The following is a 16,435-nucleotide window of genomic DNA, read 5'->3' as shown; positions in this document are numbered from 1 at the left end:
TTCACTTCCTAGGAACTTTAACCCTAGTGACTTTGACTTGAGTCTTATTAGTGTTATATTTTAATGTACCCATCAGCATTATACAGATTGAGACAAGTAGTCTGTCTTTTATGTTATAATCCTGCAAGTATCTGAAACATTTACATAGCTATTGATTATATGATGTGGTTGCCATCTTCCTAGATAGGAAATCTGAGCTTTTGCCTAGCTGGTGACATCATATTTGGAATAGCTTCTAACTGCAAGTAGGTGGCATTATATGCTAGGCTCATCAAGGTCATAAACAACTCAAGTTCCCAGTTCTTTGTCAAATGAACTGCTGTTAAGCTATATCTGCCCTCTCTTGAACTTCCAGAATTAGTCTATAAAACCTAGGCCAGGACTTTACATTCACCCCTGTTACATTTGACTCAAAACTTCTAGTCTTTCATTCTAAAATTTGCTAATTAGCAGAATATGGAATGATAAAGTAACAGGCTCCAGTATCTTGACTGTTTCATGCAGGCTGTGAACAACCAGCTCTTTTCACTAAAAAAGAAAATAATGTCTTTCTTGGTTCTGAGCTGTGTTCTGAATGGTTGGGATTTCTGGATAACTCACCTCTGTCTCAGTAATGAGTTTCTGTCATTCGTTAATGCTCATTAGTTCTATAGAGGCTGGGGGTGGGAATAACAGGGGTACAGAATCCTTCTCTATCTGCATTTCTCAGATGAGTAGCTTGATCTCCCAGATGGAAAAACTTTCAGCAGTACCTGATGTTTATCCTGTGAGCTGGAACCTAAATTCCAGAGTGCACAAATGCCAGAACAGTGTTTTACCAAAACTACCCCCTGAAAGAATGACAGAACATAAAGATATGTTCTTGTACAAATACTGAATAATGATAGGACTGACATCACTGGGAGAGACCTTAGGTATACCCCACTTTATACAAAAAGAAACAGGCCCAGAGAGAGACACTGACTTGCCAAATATCATACATCTCATGTACTCACCACTCTGTGCAGAGACAGACTGGCAGAACCTCTTTTTAAAATGACAACTGCTTACATTTTCCAAACTCTTCCTAACTAGGGACTGGACTGGGTGGGTGTTTTAAGTGCTGTTCTTTTTTTTTTTTCCTCTATGACTCGACTGAAGTAGAGTGTCTAATTTCTAAGATTCAAAATATGCATGTGGATTCTAAAAAGCTGTACATAATAAATGGTTTATAGCTCACCCACTCCCTTCCTTAAAGGATTTAGGCTCTAAACTCTACAGGCGTGGGGAGAGGCCCTGAAACTGTACACCTGGTGTGTGTACAGTTGCAGCTGCTTCAGTTCACTAAGTAGAAGACATTTAGGACTTGCTTACAACCTTGCTGCCAGGCAGTCTGAAGCCAAGAAGAAGGCAAGCTCTACACACACCATAATCCAAGGCAGTCACTTAATCTCTTTGAGCCTCAGGCTTCATCTCTCAAAACAGAGCAAGTCATCTGTTCTGACAATCACACAGGAGGTGAGAAGAGTCTGATGAGGCAACAGGTGGGGGAGCATGTTGTAGGCTCTAAAGTTCTATGGTCAGCATTTATTATTGTTTTCATAACACTCTTCCAGCCCCACACTTTCACCAGCATACACGTGGGAAAGCACACTATTTAAAATGAAAAGCAGAGCCTTGGCTGGTGTGGCTCAGTGGATTGAGTGCTGGCCTGCCAACTGAAAAATCACCACTTTGAAAACTAGTCAGGGCACATGCCTGGGTTGCAGGCCAGACCCCCAGTTGGGGTGAAGGAGAAGCAATTGATTGATTCAATGTTTCTTTCCTCCCTCCCTTTCCCTCTCTCTAAAAATAAATAAATAAAATATATTTTAAAAAAATAATACTTAAAAAATAAAAATAATAATAAAAGGAAAATCAGAGACAAGGACACCCCAATAAACTCACACCAAACACCTTCTGAGAAAGTCCAGGAAGCCGGAGTCATAGGTTTTCAGCACCATCGTGAGATCCTTGGAATCCGGGTATCTTTTTTTCCCCCTATTGTTGGTTATATTTTTAGGAAAACCTTTGGAATCTTTAGAGATACAACATTCTGTGTTAAGTTCCAGGTGTAAATATCCATCGGTCACATTACAGCTGTTCACTAATCTGTGTCTGCATCTCAGGGTGGTCTTTGCAACTCTCTCACTCGTGGCACTGCACCCCCCCCCCCATCAAAACACACCTGCAGTCTCCGTTGGTTTGAAATAACCACATGTACATAGTCCAATTAATACAATTACAGACAATTTTTTACAGACAATTTTCCCTACTATTCGGTATGTTCTGAGCCTCCTTCCTACCACATCCTCCTCAAATCAATCAAATGGTTTGAATGGTTTAAGGTAAAATGATAATGATTAGTAATAGTAACTCTGAAATGATAAAAACATTCAGCTCTGAATAAAAAGAATATTGTCCATTCCCAGAGTACTGATGCCCTTCTCTTTCCCCACTAATCCAATAAAGTGAGAACTGGGGACAACATGAGGTATAACAAGAAAGTCATTGTAGGAGAATGATTTACTTCCAGAGCCCATTTATAAGCCACAAATTATTCTCATTACTTCTTTATAGTCACATCAAAATTTTATCCATAATGGGATAAACATTATCCCCTTTGATTGGTCCCAAAGACACAGCTTGAAATGACTTTCTTCAGCCATTTTCACTACTTATAGCCCTCAACAAATGTATGATTTGTCATGCTTGATAAGAAGCCCTGAAGACAGCTCCAAAGGCTTCCTGAGGATGCTGTGTGCAGTGCTGTGAAGGTAAGGCCACTCATTTGGACACCTGGATTCTGGTATATATATTCAAAAAAGTTGACCACTTATGCTCACACCTTGGAAATCTGAACGTGAGTGGGTGGATATGTATACACACACACAATTTACACATTAAATTGAATTCTCACAAAAGCTCAGTGGGGTTCGTGTAATAGACCTTGTGGAAGGTATAGAAGTGCTTCCATTATTTTTGTCATCAATGCCATTTTCAGGGTTTTCAAAAGAACATCTACTCTTACTGAGTTCCTGGCAGAGACTGTGAAGGTGCGTGTGTGTGTGTGTGTGTGTGTGTGTGTGTGTATGTGTAGATATGTGTATCTGTATCTATGTATTTATATGGATAAGGGTTAGAGGCATAGCACGGGTATAGGTCCTGTGAATTCATACACATCCCCATTTCCCTTTTTGACTGTGGCACCACTGGCCCCGCCCCAGCCTTGTGCTATATGTTGATCTTTTCACAAATGACCAAAGGAGAACCAGGCTCACAGGCTCATAAAGGACATGGCTCCTAAAATCATTGATTTACTTGTACAAGTCTTCTCACCCCTCCGATGTTCTCCAACTATTCCCTCCATCTCCTTTTTGCTGCCTGGAGCACCTAGGTATCTTACTACTTACTACATTTAAGGCAACATCACTTACTACTAATTACTCATAGTGGTATTTACAAGGAGTGCCTGGGAGTTGAGGAGCTGTTGGCAACCCAGACCTGAGGAAGGGAGCCAATAACTGAAGTGGACACAGTGCGTCCCAAACTTACTTTTTCATAAGAAGCACAGAGAGCTGTTGTTAAAAACATAGACTGCTGAGTCCCATCTCAAACCTACTATATCATAGGTTATACAGGAGGATTTTAGGAATTAACATATTGCCAAGTACCTAAGTGATCCCTACAATCAGATAAAGTTTGGGAAACACTGAAGAGGATGCGGGAATGAAGATCCATAGATGTTGCTACCAAAACCACATCATCACTCTAAAGCCTAATGCTGATGGTAAAAATTTAATACCCTATAAGATGGCCATGCGTATGTTTTTGGTACCCTCTCATGAAGATGCCCTATATTCCTCTCCTTTCCATCTCCGCCCACATACTATTTCCTGAGCTTAGTGTTTAAGCTCAAAATGTGGTTCTTCCCACAATGTCTTTGTCTAATGGGGAGAACACCAATATCTCTACTTTTCTTTCCCTAAATTCTTTGAAATCCAAAAGACCAGTTTGGGGTCAAAAGATCAGTCCCATTGCTCCAGGAGTAAGTTACAGCAGCCAATCAGCCAGATCCTCTGCCTGCCATCAGACTTCTCTGGAAGAAGAGTTAGTTAATGTGTGGGCACCATGCTAAGACTACCAGGACACTGACCCCCCTCAGAGGCAAGGTCTTCAAAGCTCCAGCCATGACTATAAACAAGGTGATGTTTACAAGATATAACCACTGGAATGGCAATGGTCTGACTAATCAGGGTAGATGACAGCCTTGGCAGTGAAGTAGGATCATGGAGGACTCTACTTGCCAGGCCTTAAACTTTTAGTTTCTAAATCATGGAGAGTTCAAGGAGGCTTAGCAGTGGGGCCAGGCAGCCTGTGGCTGTGGCAGGGACTCAAGGCTGTGGCATTTTGTCACATGGTACAGAAATGGTGTATATTTTAACCCTCATGTGGCTGAATCAGTACATATTGGCTGACCACCAACATGACTGAAGCTCCTTGACTAGGAGGATCCCCCACGAGGGTGTTTTTGAGTCTCCTATAAACTGGGCAAGTTTGGAAAGAAATTATGTGGCTTGTCTTACATTTTGAGGCCACTCTGGGGTAAAACATAAGGGGCAGGACGGTTAGAAATAACTGGGATTCCATAGCCAGTATGAGCCTGTAAACTAACCAAACAAAAATGGCTGGTCAGAAACGTCATTTGGATGTCTGTGGAGTTCCCATTCCCTCATGCCTGGCTTTGTTCCACTTGCCTGATCTTTGGGCCACTGTGGCTTTTTTTCTACCTTAGCTTCTTATGGTTCTTCAAAGGGAGTTTAGATATAGGACTGACTTCATCTTTCTGGTACATGGTGCACTGGAAGCACCCCTGTCTAAGTTGAACCTCATTGATCCAGCTGTTCATCTTGTAGAGCACCACTTAACTAGAAAGACAGAGGATCATAAAATCCAGAGCCTGGGGACTGTGATGAGGGGCAGTGTGGGACTGTGGATGAAGCTTATCCCCAGAATTAGGCAGATGTCCCATACATAGTTAGCAAGCCACAGTACACCCATAGCAACTGTTCTGCCAGCCCTTGTTTTACCCATCTTATTCCAAAATTTCAATGAACCCAGGATAGTAAGGTTCTGGAGGAATAAGAGAATTTCAGCAGGAAAGAATACTGCTCCATTAATTACAGACTATAGCAATGAAACCTTCCACCGTTCATGAAAAGAAGTTTCTGCTCTTTGATTTCCCTGCATATGAATAGCATGAGGGGGCCACCAGCTTGGAGAGGCCAGGAGAACTATAGCAGAGGGCATAGTTATAATATTTGAGTTTTCAAGATCAGCTGATAGACCTCCTGAGCAGAAACTTGGTCATTTTCATGTTCCTGCACATTTTCACTTCCAAGACCTCATGCCCAATGTGATATCCCCATCCCTCTCCATCATGTCACCTGATATAACTTCTCAGAATCGTTTTACTTTTCTGGGGGGAAAAACACCCTAATCATAGCTCATCATTTGGGATGGGGCCAGGGGAAGAGCATTCAATGGTGTTTGGGGAATGGGAGTTATCTTCATGGCCTGTGGCACCTCATCAGCCACAACAGGATAAAGAGTTAGACTTGGAGACTTACCAAAGAATGTCTGTCTCCTGGAGGCTGTCTGGATGAAGCGGGTTGGTGGCAGGCCCAGCACCTTCAACAAGTAAAATGCAGTTGCTTCACTCTTGTGGGAGTCACATGTTCAAAGACCATTAGAGCTGAGTGGGACTTTGGTCAGACTTTGCCTTCTGCAGATAAGGACCCAGGGATATTGTGATATGAAGTCAGTGACAGAGCAGGCCCAGCACCTGGGTCTTTTGACTCCTAATCCAGGGCTGTTTCAGCATGCTGAGCATCAATACCAGTCATGTAATGCTAAACAGGCATCTGCACCAACTAGAGGTAGGCACTCTTAATGGTAGCCAGATCTCATTGTCAGAATGAATAAAGCAATATACATGCCGACAACCCTGAACTAAGGAATGCCATATTCTGTCTGGGAGCACTGAGAAGGGCAGAAAGGAAGAGGAGATGGAAATTATCAGATGGACATCAAACCACCCTATGACAAAATACCTACTTGAAAAGAGAAGTGTAGCACCTACTTGTTTACCTGTCCTCTACAGATTGCACAGAGACAGAGAAATCACAGGCATTAATCACCCTGAGCCCCAAGTCCCCTACACTTGTAGCTGGGTTCCCGGCCACCATGCAGACCCTGCCCTTCTGCTCTTCAACCCCACTGACACTGAGCTCAAGAGGAAGCTGAATCTCGGGCAGTAAAGACCTCAACTCATACCCCATACTCCTCATCTTGCTTGGTATTGGAAGCAGGAAGAGGTAAAGATGCTTTATTAAATAATCCAACACCATCAACCTTGGAAGCCATCTTATGCTGATCCCTTCATTTTCTAGAAGTTCAGAGCAGGACAGTAAGTTGCCAAAGAGAAAGATCTGGATCAGACTCCAGATTTACTGATTCTCACTCCAGTGTTCATTTCAACATAGCTATCTTTTACAGCAATCACCCTTACTTAACTTCACACTTTATTACCAGTTTCAACTATGATATGAAACTATCTAGATTTAATAATTTTCAAGGGTATGTGCATGTGTCTCTGACCATCTATAACTTTGAGGCAATCTAGAAAATAGAGATTTGGTATAGGTAGGTAGAAAGAAAAAAGATAGATGATAGATAAATAGATAGATAATGATCCATTTTTCTTCACAGTCAAAATATTTTGTTTACTGGAAAATTTCTGAAATGTGAAATTTTCTGTTTCTTAAGGTTATTTTTCTCCTGTTTTATCTAATTTCACTCCATAACAAAAGGCCTTGTCCTGACCAATGTGGCTCAGTTGGTTGGGTGTCACCCCACAAAACTAAAGGTCACTCTCAGTCAGGGTACATGCTGGGGTTGTGGGTTCAGTACCCAGTTGGGGTGCATGTTGGAGGCAAGTAATCAATGTTTCTCTCTCATATCAATGTTTCTCTCCCTCTTCTTCTCCCTCCTTCCCCTCTCTCTAAAACATAAATAAATAAAATCTTTTTAAAAAGGGGCCTTTAAATGAAAGAATAATAGGTTTAATAAATAATTATATGATGTGTCTTTTTATCGGGAGATATTCTTTTCAGTAAGCTAAGATAATGCATGACTAGTGACTGAACGACACATCAATTTTGATGGGTGTCATGTCACTCTGGTTTTAGATTCTTTGAATATATTTGAAAGACTAGAATACCAGTTTTATTTTTAAATTTCACTCTACAATATACTGCAAATTACATCTCTTACAATTATTTATGATAAGTAAAAATATTATATGTCAACTTAAAAGTGTAAAAGGGGATACATAATTTCATAAATACTTTTAGGGAACATCTCCAAAACAAAAAGTATACAGGCTGCTGCCCTACATCAAGTCTGATGCAACCCAACTTCTGAGAGTGGAAGCTAGTTGTCCTGGGCCCCCAAGTGGAGCAGCCAGGCCCTCCCTCACCTCCATGATGCAGGCCAGTTGCTCCACTTCATTCTCCCCAGGGAACAGAGGATAGCCCATGTACAGCTCTGCCAGGATACAGCCCAGGCTCCACATGTCAATGGCCATATTGTAGGGGTGGCCCAGAATCACTTCTGGGGATCGGTAGAACCGGCTTTGGATATATGTGTACACTGCACAGAAAAGAAAGAGAAACCTCACAGAGGAAAACGTTCTCCTCCCCAGAGCATCCTTATCCAGGGTGCCTTCTCAGGTGAGGGTGAACCATCATTACGACGCCCTACACCTTCTCACTGTAGCAGGTTTAGCAGGGAGCCAAAATACGACTGAGCAACACTCAGGAGTCACACCTCGTATCTAATCTCATCAAATCCTTACAGCAATCAAATTATCTTTTAAAAAAATTTTTTCTTGTATTTTTTTCCATTACCACTTAACCTCCTTGTGCCCCTCTCCCCCCTGCAATTACCACACTGTTGTCCATGCCCATGAGTTCTTTTCCTTTTTTGTGCCATCCCTCCACCCCCAAACCTCCCCCCAATGGCTGTCATCCAACTCTCCCTATCTATGTCTCCATTTTACAGCAAACCAATTATTATGGAGGTGTTATTATCCTCAATTTAGCAATAAAAATCTTAAAGTAGGTATTGTTCTAGGGAAATAAATTTTAGTCAGCTAAGCTTTAAAAAAAGAAACATAAGACTAATATAAATCTAATTTCCAAACTGTCAGATTAATCTGGGGTAGATATCTTCTGAAAGTATTCTGACTTGGCAAGGGAGGAGTCATGTGAGAAATAGAAAAGACGCATGCAAAAAAAACATAATTTAAAAATGTGTACTCATACATTATGTGCACGTGTTGTATAATGTAAAGTATGGAAAAGGAAACCTCAAGGGAATCTCAGCAGAGAGGCTCTATAGAAGATGACATGGTAGGAAGCCTAGATTTTACAGGTGAGGGACTGAGGTCAGAGAAATGGGATGGTTTATTTGTTCTCTGACTCCATGGATGGGGCAGGGCAGGGATTCTGTAATCTCTTCTCTGTTGTTTGACTTAGTTCTAGTAAAGATGTAATAAATTTGTAACTAAAGACAAAAGAAAGATTTAATAAAAATTACTTGTATGTCCTGCCTGCTTCCAAAAAAATGGATTTGAAGCATTTTGCAATTAAAGTACATGTATGCAGGGTAGTTTTAAAAACTGGATTTAACAGATACTTACATTATGCTTAATATGTGCCAGCCACTATTCCAAGTGTTTTATACAGATGAACTCCTTTAATCCTTACAACAACACTATGAAGCAGGCACTATTACTGTCCTCATTTTAAAACCAGAAAGCTGAAGCATACAGAGATTAAATAAACTGTCAAGATCACTCAGCTATAAGCAGCAGAGCTGGGATTTGAACCCAGGCAGTTCAAGTCTAGCATCTACACTCTACTGTCTCACAGTTAAATAAAAGGGAAAGAGAAATATACAAAGGGGGAAATGACTACCAGAAACCAAGGATAAAATAATTATAAATTTGGTTCTGAGCATCCTGCTAACCACAATAAATGGTAACTGAGAAGTTACACAGCTTTTCTATGTAGGAAGAATCAGCATACAGGTCCTTTGTGAGAGGCATATTGTTTTCTAGCTGGAATTTCTCATGGGATCCATACTTGAAAGGTAAAGGACATATGTCTTGAAAAGTGGTGCTGTAGAATATTTGAAAAGATCCACCCAATAGTCATGTTATCTTTTTATCTTTCTGTGCCTTCCATTAGACTGTGAATGACCTGAGGACAGGAAATGTTAAGTTCTTTGTTCCTGGTACCCAGGACAGTGACTGGCACATAGCAGATATTCAATAAATGTTTGTGGAATGGTACATGTTCTCAACAGCAAACTTGATAGAAGAAAGTATAAAGCTCAGAGAGCCTAGGGCCATGAACCCCAAACTTCAGAATGGCTATGTGTAGACTCTTGGGTACTCCCGCAGAAAAATTAGATTTGGTACTTTGGGGGTGTGCCTCTCTGCAAGCTATAACTCTCCAGAGGCCACACATGATTCTGATGCATATCTGGTTAGTTTTGGGACCCAATGCTCTTGGGTGATTCCAAATTCACAGAATATGAGATCTGCAAAGACCCTTGACATATTTGAGTCCAACCATCTCATTTTATAGAAAAGGAAATTTAGGCACAGAGAAGTGAAGCCCCTTGTGCAAAATCATACGAACGACTATTACGGCTGAGCCCAGACTTGAACCCAAGTGATCTCATGTATGAAGTCCCTGTTTCTGTAAGGGAAAGAAATCTCCATAGGGAAATTCAGAGAAAGAGACCAGAATGGGGCTTACTTTTCTCATGCTCATAACAGCTTGATCCAAAGTCAATAACTTTAACAGAGACTTGGCCCTTTTGGTATAACACTATATTTTCCTAAAGAGAAGAAGAAAGATATAAGTCAAATTTTAATAATGTCTCCCTAGGCCCTCTATTGTTCTAAATGTCTGCCGTCTGCTAGGGCTCAGTCGGAAATTCAACTACCTCATGGTGGACTCCTCCCATACCTTCTCCAAATCTCATTTTTTAAACTCCCTTTGCCTTCCCATTTGATTTGTGGTCTGTACCTCTTATTTGGATCCAGAATTTTCTGCTTTACAGTATGTCTTTTGCATATATTTTGTCCCTTTCCCCAAATAGATTATGGGTTTTTTTTTTATTTCCTTGGCACCTGGTCCTATGCCTTGCTTACATAAGACCTTAGATCATCACTGACAGAATTTGATGTATCCATTAAGTGCCCAATCAACATGAAGCTATAACAGAAGAAGACCAAAAAAAAAAAAAGGCAATGATTTGTTTGGAATATGTGATTCTTATGCTGGATTTGGGGGAAATCAAAACCAGGAGTTCCAGTAGTGTCATGGATAAAGAGGAAGAGCTCCTGGGCTCCTCTCTCTGAGCATGAGAGTGTGCCCCCCTAGAGCTGGAAGATTAAAGTACCAATTGTGTTTTCAAGGACCTGAATATCAGATGAGTTGATTGTTTACTGAGCCCCTTAACATTCTAGATATGGCACAGCAGGCTTGGCCCAAAACCTCTGGCACCATAAACTATGAAAGTACAAATTTAGTCTCCTGTACCTTTTCTAAAGGATATTTCACCAAGTCTTAAAAGACTGAATTTTTTTTAGCCCAGTGGATAGTCCTTCCCGATTTATTGGCAGAATTCACTCACTCCGGAGTGGACACAGATGCATCAGGCATCACAGCTCACTGATACTGATCATTAAGTTCATAAGAAGAACTCTGATTCTCGAGCCCACATTAATCAAACCCACTCGTGGTTGTATATCTACTTCCCTACTACAGAAGTGTACATTCCAATCTACTTGACCTATTTCTCAAGGAGACCTATTTCTCAAGGAAACCTATTACCTCATAATTTGGCTACCAGGTGTCTTGTGAATTTCCTTGGTGAGAGTCGGTCCCCTCAGCCCAAAGGCCATGGCTATTGTGACCTTTTGGAGCTGCAAAGCTAAGGATTAGGAACTTGGATGTAGAGAATGAATCAATGTGCCACCAGCCACCATTTTCTTGTGAGGCTCCTCATCAGCCCAGACAGAACATCTCTATCTAGACAATCTTTAATTGTCAAAATATCCCAAATTTACCCAGTGAGTTACATTCTTTAAAAATTAACCAATTCTTGGGTGTGAGGAGAAAGGAATGAGGAAAAGTTAAGGGATATTTAAATATCTGTGGGAGTCAGGTTAACTTGGAATCAGCCCTTGACCCCATATTTTTATACTTTTATATCTATTCTCTAGGCACCTCTCTATGTTGTTCATGTTTGCAGTCATTAACTCATCTAACAAGCTTTTACCTACCTACTGCCTACCATTGTTATTGTCAGGTACCATGCTAGGTCCTGAAAATAAAATGGTGAGAAGGCATGGTTCCTGGCTTGAGGGAACTTGCAGTTCAGTGGGGGAATACAAATAAACAAGCAATCAGTGCAGTAACAGAGCTAAGTATAGAATACTAGTGGGACATGAGGGAAGGGCACATCCATTTGGAGTAGAAGAAGTACTCAGATTTGTTGGACCCTGGGACCAATTCAGAGCAGAGGGGATACAGTGAGGATTTAATTCAGCAGTGACCCAACCTCCTGAGTGACACATCTTTGCACACACTCATGCCTTCAGTAGGTAAGCCCCCAGACCTTCCTATTCCTGTCTGCCTCGATGACCCTATGTCTTTCTTCATTGTCCTCAAGCCATCCCTTAGTCTTTACTGCATCTCATTTAATTTACACAGCCTGACAATTTGGCTTCCACCCTGGGGCCCTGGCCATAACACTGTCTAGTTACCACAAGGGGATGGAATAGGGCAAGTAGTTTCTGAGGATGGAAGCCAGCTCCCCTGGCAGGACAGAGGTTGTACTCACAGGCTTGAGGTCACAGTGAATGATTTTCTCTACATAAAGCATTTGCAAACACTTCAGAACAGAGTGGGTAAAGCGCCGAACTACTGACAGACTGAAGCCTTGAAAGCTATTATTCTTCATTAACTCATACAAGTTGATTCTGGGAAAGAGAGAAGGTGATGTGTGTCAGTGTAAAAAAGTATAATGCTGAGTTTAAACCTTTAAACAACCCTAAGGGTCACCTGGTTTCCCTCTGATAGTAGGCAAGTATCAAACGAGGAGGCAAGGCTATGGTATCCTATAAACTCAATGTTCCCATTGATCCCTGATGGCTTTGGGGCGATGTTCAAATGTGCTGGCCTCTCAGATGTCCCCTCATTTCTTATATGACTAGGTCATTTAATCACTTTTTTATGCTGTGGGTGTTAAGAGGTTGGACCAAATTTCTGAAATATTCATAGTTCTTCAGGCCCTTGGGAGGGATCCAGGAAGTCCACCAGTTACTTAACCCAGAAACCACTTTTGCCCAGACCTAAAAAGGTTGCCCAAATGTTCCCAACAAGTAAGGTAACAAGCATGTGGACAGATGGGTCTGGGGTAAAACCGAGACACCCTACCCTCTCTATACCTAGCCTGATGGCTTGGTCCCATCTGTCACCTTGCAGAAATGAGGCCTCACTCTTGCCAGATTTTCCAAAATTTTCTAGACAAGCAGAAGCCTGAAATATTATATAAAACCCTGCCATGTTATATGAAATCTGACTTATAAATGTTGGAAATGAATGTAAAACATTTTAACAAGAACAACTTATTACTAGGCTGCCAGCTTAGGACCTCTGTACACATTGTAAGATGAGGAGAAGAGGGATAGAACGCAGCCCAGAAATGACTCTGCATCGACCTCTTTCTGGTTTCTCCTAAATCTTCTATCCTTAAACTTTATCTAACTCTGTATTTAGGAAGCCATTAATCCTTGATGGGCACAGTGGAGATTTAAGACTTGGCTCTGGCCTCATCCTGACCAGCTGTGTGACCCTGAACAACTTGCCAGCCTCTCTGGGCTTTGGCTTTTCCCTTCACACACCCACTTCTAGGACTTCTCTGAGCACTTTCAAGTACAATGTCATGCCAACTGTGCACTTGATTCATGGCCAAAAACAGGCAGCCTGGGTTGTCCATGTTGTCACAAGGAAGATAACTTTCCTCTGGAAAGTGGGTGTTTTGTGATCACCAGAGATGGTGAGGAGAGTGACAACTACACTCCTGATTCAAATGTAGCCAGTTCCTAGAATTTCACCACCAATGATGGTGTCATGGGAACACCAAGCTGTGAGCTCAGTAAAGCCAATAACAACGGGCTTCTGAGAGCTCACCTCTAATTGTTCTCCTTTTCTAAATGCATTCTGTGTTTCTGGTTTTATATATATTTCATCAGAGAGAAAAATAATCAAATTAGGCTGCCCTTCCAATTAGCACACCCTATCAGCTCCAGGAGCCGCCAATCTATTTTAGTCAGGTTCTGCTCTCTTACCAAAATGTGGTCCTGTCCTTATTTGCACAAAATCAAAGCTCTTTCCCCACTCTGAGCAGCCAGTTGCCTGCTCCCCTGGGTTCCAACCTCTGCACTAGAGGGTAGGAAAGCCAATGAGTGGGGAAAGGGTAACAAAGAAAAGTCCTTTTCAACGTATTTCTGTTTTGCTCTTAAGGGCAAAGGCCTTGTTTCAGTTATGTCACCCAGCCCAGCACCCAGCACCTGGTGACACATCCTGTGTGAGCTCACAAGTGACAGGCATGATGGAGGGGCAGCATGAAATGGGCAGCTTTTGGCCTGGTCTCCTTGTTCTGGGGCTTTCTCCATAACTAGAATTGTTCCCATTCTAGTCACTAAATGTTTACACCCAGAAAAATCTAGTGTTCTGATCTTAAAGTTTCTCTTCTGTCACCTTAAGCCACTTTTCAAAAGAAAATGAGTTGAAAAGAAAAAGCAGCTGACCCCAGGAGTTCAAAGGTGATGCAGAGGTGATTTCGGAAGTAGAAAAAGTCCTTCATGTGTACCACATTGTACGTGTTGTTCTTGTCCTTCCTTCTGAGAGCTTCCAGGATCTTCAGCTCCACCAGGGCCTGACGGTGAAATCTGAAGTGTTTGATGTGTGGCAGGGAGGGTGAAGAATGGGGACAGAAGACATGGTGTCATATCATACAGCAGCAGTAGCCCATTTCCTCCCCTTGACCTTAGCAAAGCAGAAAGCACTAAACATTACATACCCTCGCCTCACCTTCACCCCATCATGGAATGTGATAGGTAGAGAAAGGGGAAAAAAGATCAGAGGAAAAGGTAGAGTTGGGAAGGGTGGCATGATGGAGGATCCAGTCATGCAGTCCCTCTTCTACAGCCTGTGCTACTATCCACCACACCTCTTCTTGTTCCTGATGATTTTCAAGGCCACCAACTCATTGTTTTTGTGATCCAAGCACTTGGCCACTTGTCCAAAGGACCCTTTCCCAATCATCTCCAGAACCTCGTAGCGGTAGGCAATGTGGTCATGCAGGACCTGCAGAAGCCAGGCAGAAGCTAAGGAGCAGAGCCATAGGCTCTGAGGGTCCCCTGATATTGTGGTCCTTGGATACCCATTCCCAACTCATGGCTGACTCCTAGGGTGAACTTTCTGGCCTGCACTGGGCACTAGTGCAACTCCCACCCTCATCTCTTTGCTACTGCCATGGTTAGGCTGTTGCTCAGATCCCACATCACCCATGTGGAACCAGGGAAAGTCCCACAGATTTTATCTGTATCAGACAATGCAAAGACCACTGGATGGTCTTTGGGAAGAGCAGTAGCTTCAGTTTGGGGTAAGCTCTGTTTCTAACACCTGATGTGTCTCCATCAGTCAGAGAAGTCTGTGTATCTGCTCTGCCTCTTCCTAATCAGATCTGGTTCTCCTCTTGACTTTTCCAGATTTAATTCTATCTTGGAGTTAGCAATACAAAACTTAGACCTTTCTCAACTAAAAAGAGAAATATTTTCCAAGAGCCAGAATTAATCCCTCCATGTGCTGGAAACTAGGGAGCAACTCTTTAGTTAAAGCAACAGGAAATTATCAATTTAAAAAACTTTTCTAGGTGGCTTCTGACAAGCAACTTATGTACTCTGCAGTGCCTTCATCTGTAATTGAGGGTTCCAGATAAGATGATCTCTTAGGCCTTCCAGGTGTAAGAATCTGTGATCCCTACTGTCACACTCATAAATTTGGGACAGTTGAAGGGGAAGCATCTGTGTACAAGTCCTCAGAATATATTTGCAATTGTGTGGTGGGGATCTGTTCTTCTAGGAGGAATCAAGCCATGAACATGCACAATTTTACATATATGGGTAAAGGGTAAGGCATAGGTCTCGCACATGTTGGTGCAAAGCTACATGTGCTTCTCTGGCATTTGTACATGTCTTCTGCATGCCACCAGCTTGGAGGTATCACAATTATTTACTCACACCTCAACTTGGACATTGATTGAAGCCAAGGACCAAGTCATACTCATTTTTGATAGTTTCCTTAATATTTCCAGAGTCTAGCAGATGTCCAAGCATTTAATATATTCTCAATAAATAGCTACTCAGTTAATGTTTGCTGACTGAATAAATGTAAGAATGCAGTTGTGTTGCTTGTTTGGGGATTTGCTATGAGCATTGTATATTCATATGCATTGGAATGCAATAAGGATAGAGATTCCAAGCATACAGAAAGCATGTGTATCTCTCTCCCCACTACTAAAACATAGCTCTCCAAGACTTGAGACTGAGGAACGGAGTTCTAGTGAACTAATTTAAAGGTAGTGCTGACATCCCTGGAGAATTTCTCAGAGATTCTAGGCCCAGGTGAAGGGGAGGAGGAGAGGAGACAAGGGAGAATTTGAGGGATTCTGGCTGAAATAGTGGTAAAGATTTTATTAAAGATTCTTAACCAAAGACCCATTAAAGATTCCCCCACCCCCATTGAAATTGTGTGTCTGTGTAGGGTGCCTTTTCTAAGATGAGGATTTGTAGCTTTTATCAGATTCCCAAAGGAATCCTTGACCTAAAATCATTGAGAATTGGGGCTTTAGATAGAGGGTGTGTGCCAGAAACTCTAAATCCTTGCTTCTCTAAGTGTGGTGTGAGGGCCAGAAGCATGGGCACCACCTGGAAGCTTTTTAGAAAGGCAAAAATCAAGATGGGGGCATAGGTGGATACACTGTGCCTCCTCACACAACCAAAAGAAGGATAACAACAAATTTAAAAACAAAAAATCAACTAGAAATGCCAGAAAAACAAACTATATGGAAATCCAACAACCAAGGAGTGAAAGAAGAAACATTCATCCAGACTGGCAAGAGGGGCAGAGATGGGCAGCTGAGGCAAAGAGGATGCACAGCAAGGTGGTGTCTGGAGGACCTAGGGTGGGCAAGGCAGTGACTGGCA

General features: G+C 42.0%; 1 protein-coding gene across 1 annotated transcript in view; it reads right to left on the bottom strand.

Annotated features, from left to right (window-relative positions):
• The window catches only part of DYRK4 (dual specificity tyrosine phosphorylation regulated kinase 4), a 28,570-nt gene that overhangs the window by 1,852 nt on the left and 10,283 nt on the right, over positions 1-16,435 (bottom strand). The window contains exons 6-12 of the mRNA XM_036016363.1: positions 14,398-14,534; positions 13,976-14,116; positions 12,004-12,142; positions 9,909-9,990; positions 7,559-7,731; positions 5,649-5,709; positions 1,927-2,056 (exon numbers count right to left, since the gene is read on the bottom strand). Coding sequence (XP_035872256.1) covers positions 1,927-2,056; positions 5,649-5,709; positions 7,559-7,731; positions 9,909-9,990; positions 12,004-12,142; positions 13,976-14,116; positions 14,398-14,534 — 863 coding nt within the window. The remainder of the gene's footprint in view (positions 1-1,926; positions 2,057-5,648; positions 5,710-7,558; positions 7,732-9,908; positions 9,991-12,003; positions 12,143-13,975; positions 14,117-14,397; positions 14,535-16,435) is intronic.

The sequence above is a fragment of the Phyllostomus discolor genome, chromosome 2, assembly GCF_004126475.2.
Source record: "Phyllostomus discolor isolate MPI-MPIP mPhyDis1 chromosome 2, mPhyDis1.pri.v3, whole genome shotgun sequence".
Classification (NCBI taxonomy): domain Eukaryota; kingdom Metazoa; phylum Chordata; class Mammalia; order Chiroptera; family Phyllostomidae; genus Phyllostomus; species Phyllostomus discolor.
The sequence above is the reverse complement of the archived record's forward strand: the minus strand, read 5'-3'. Positions and strand labels throughout refer to the sequence as shown.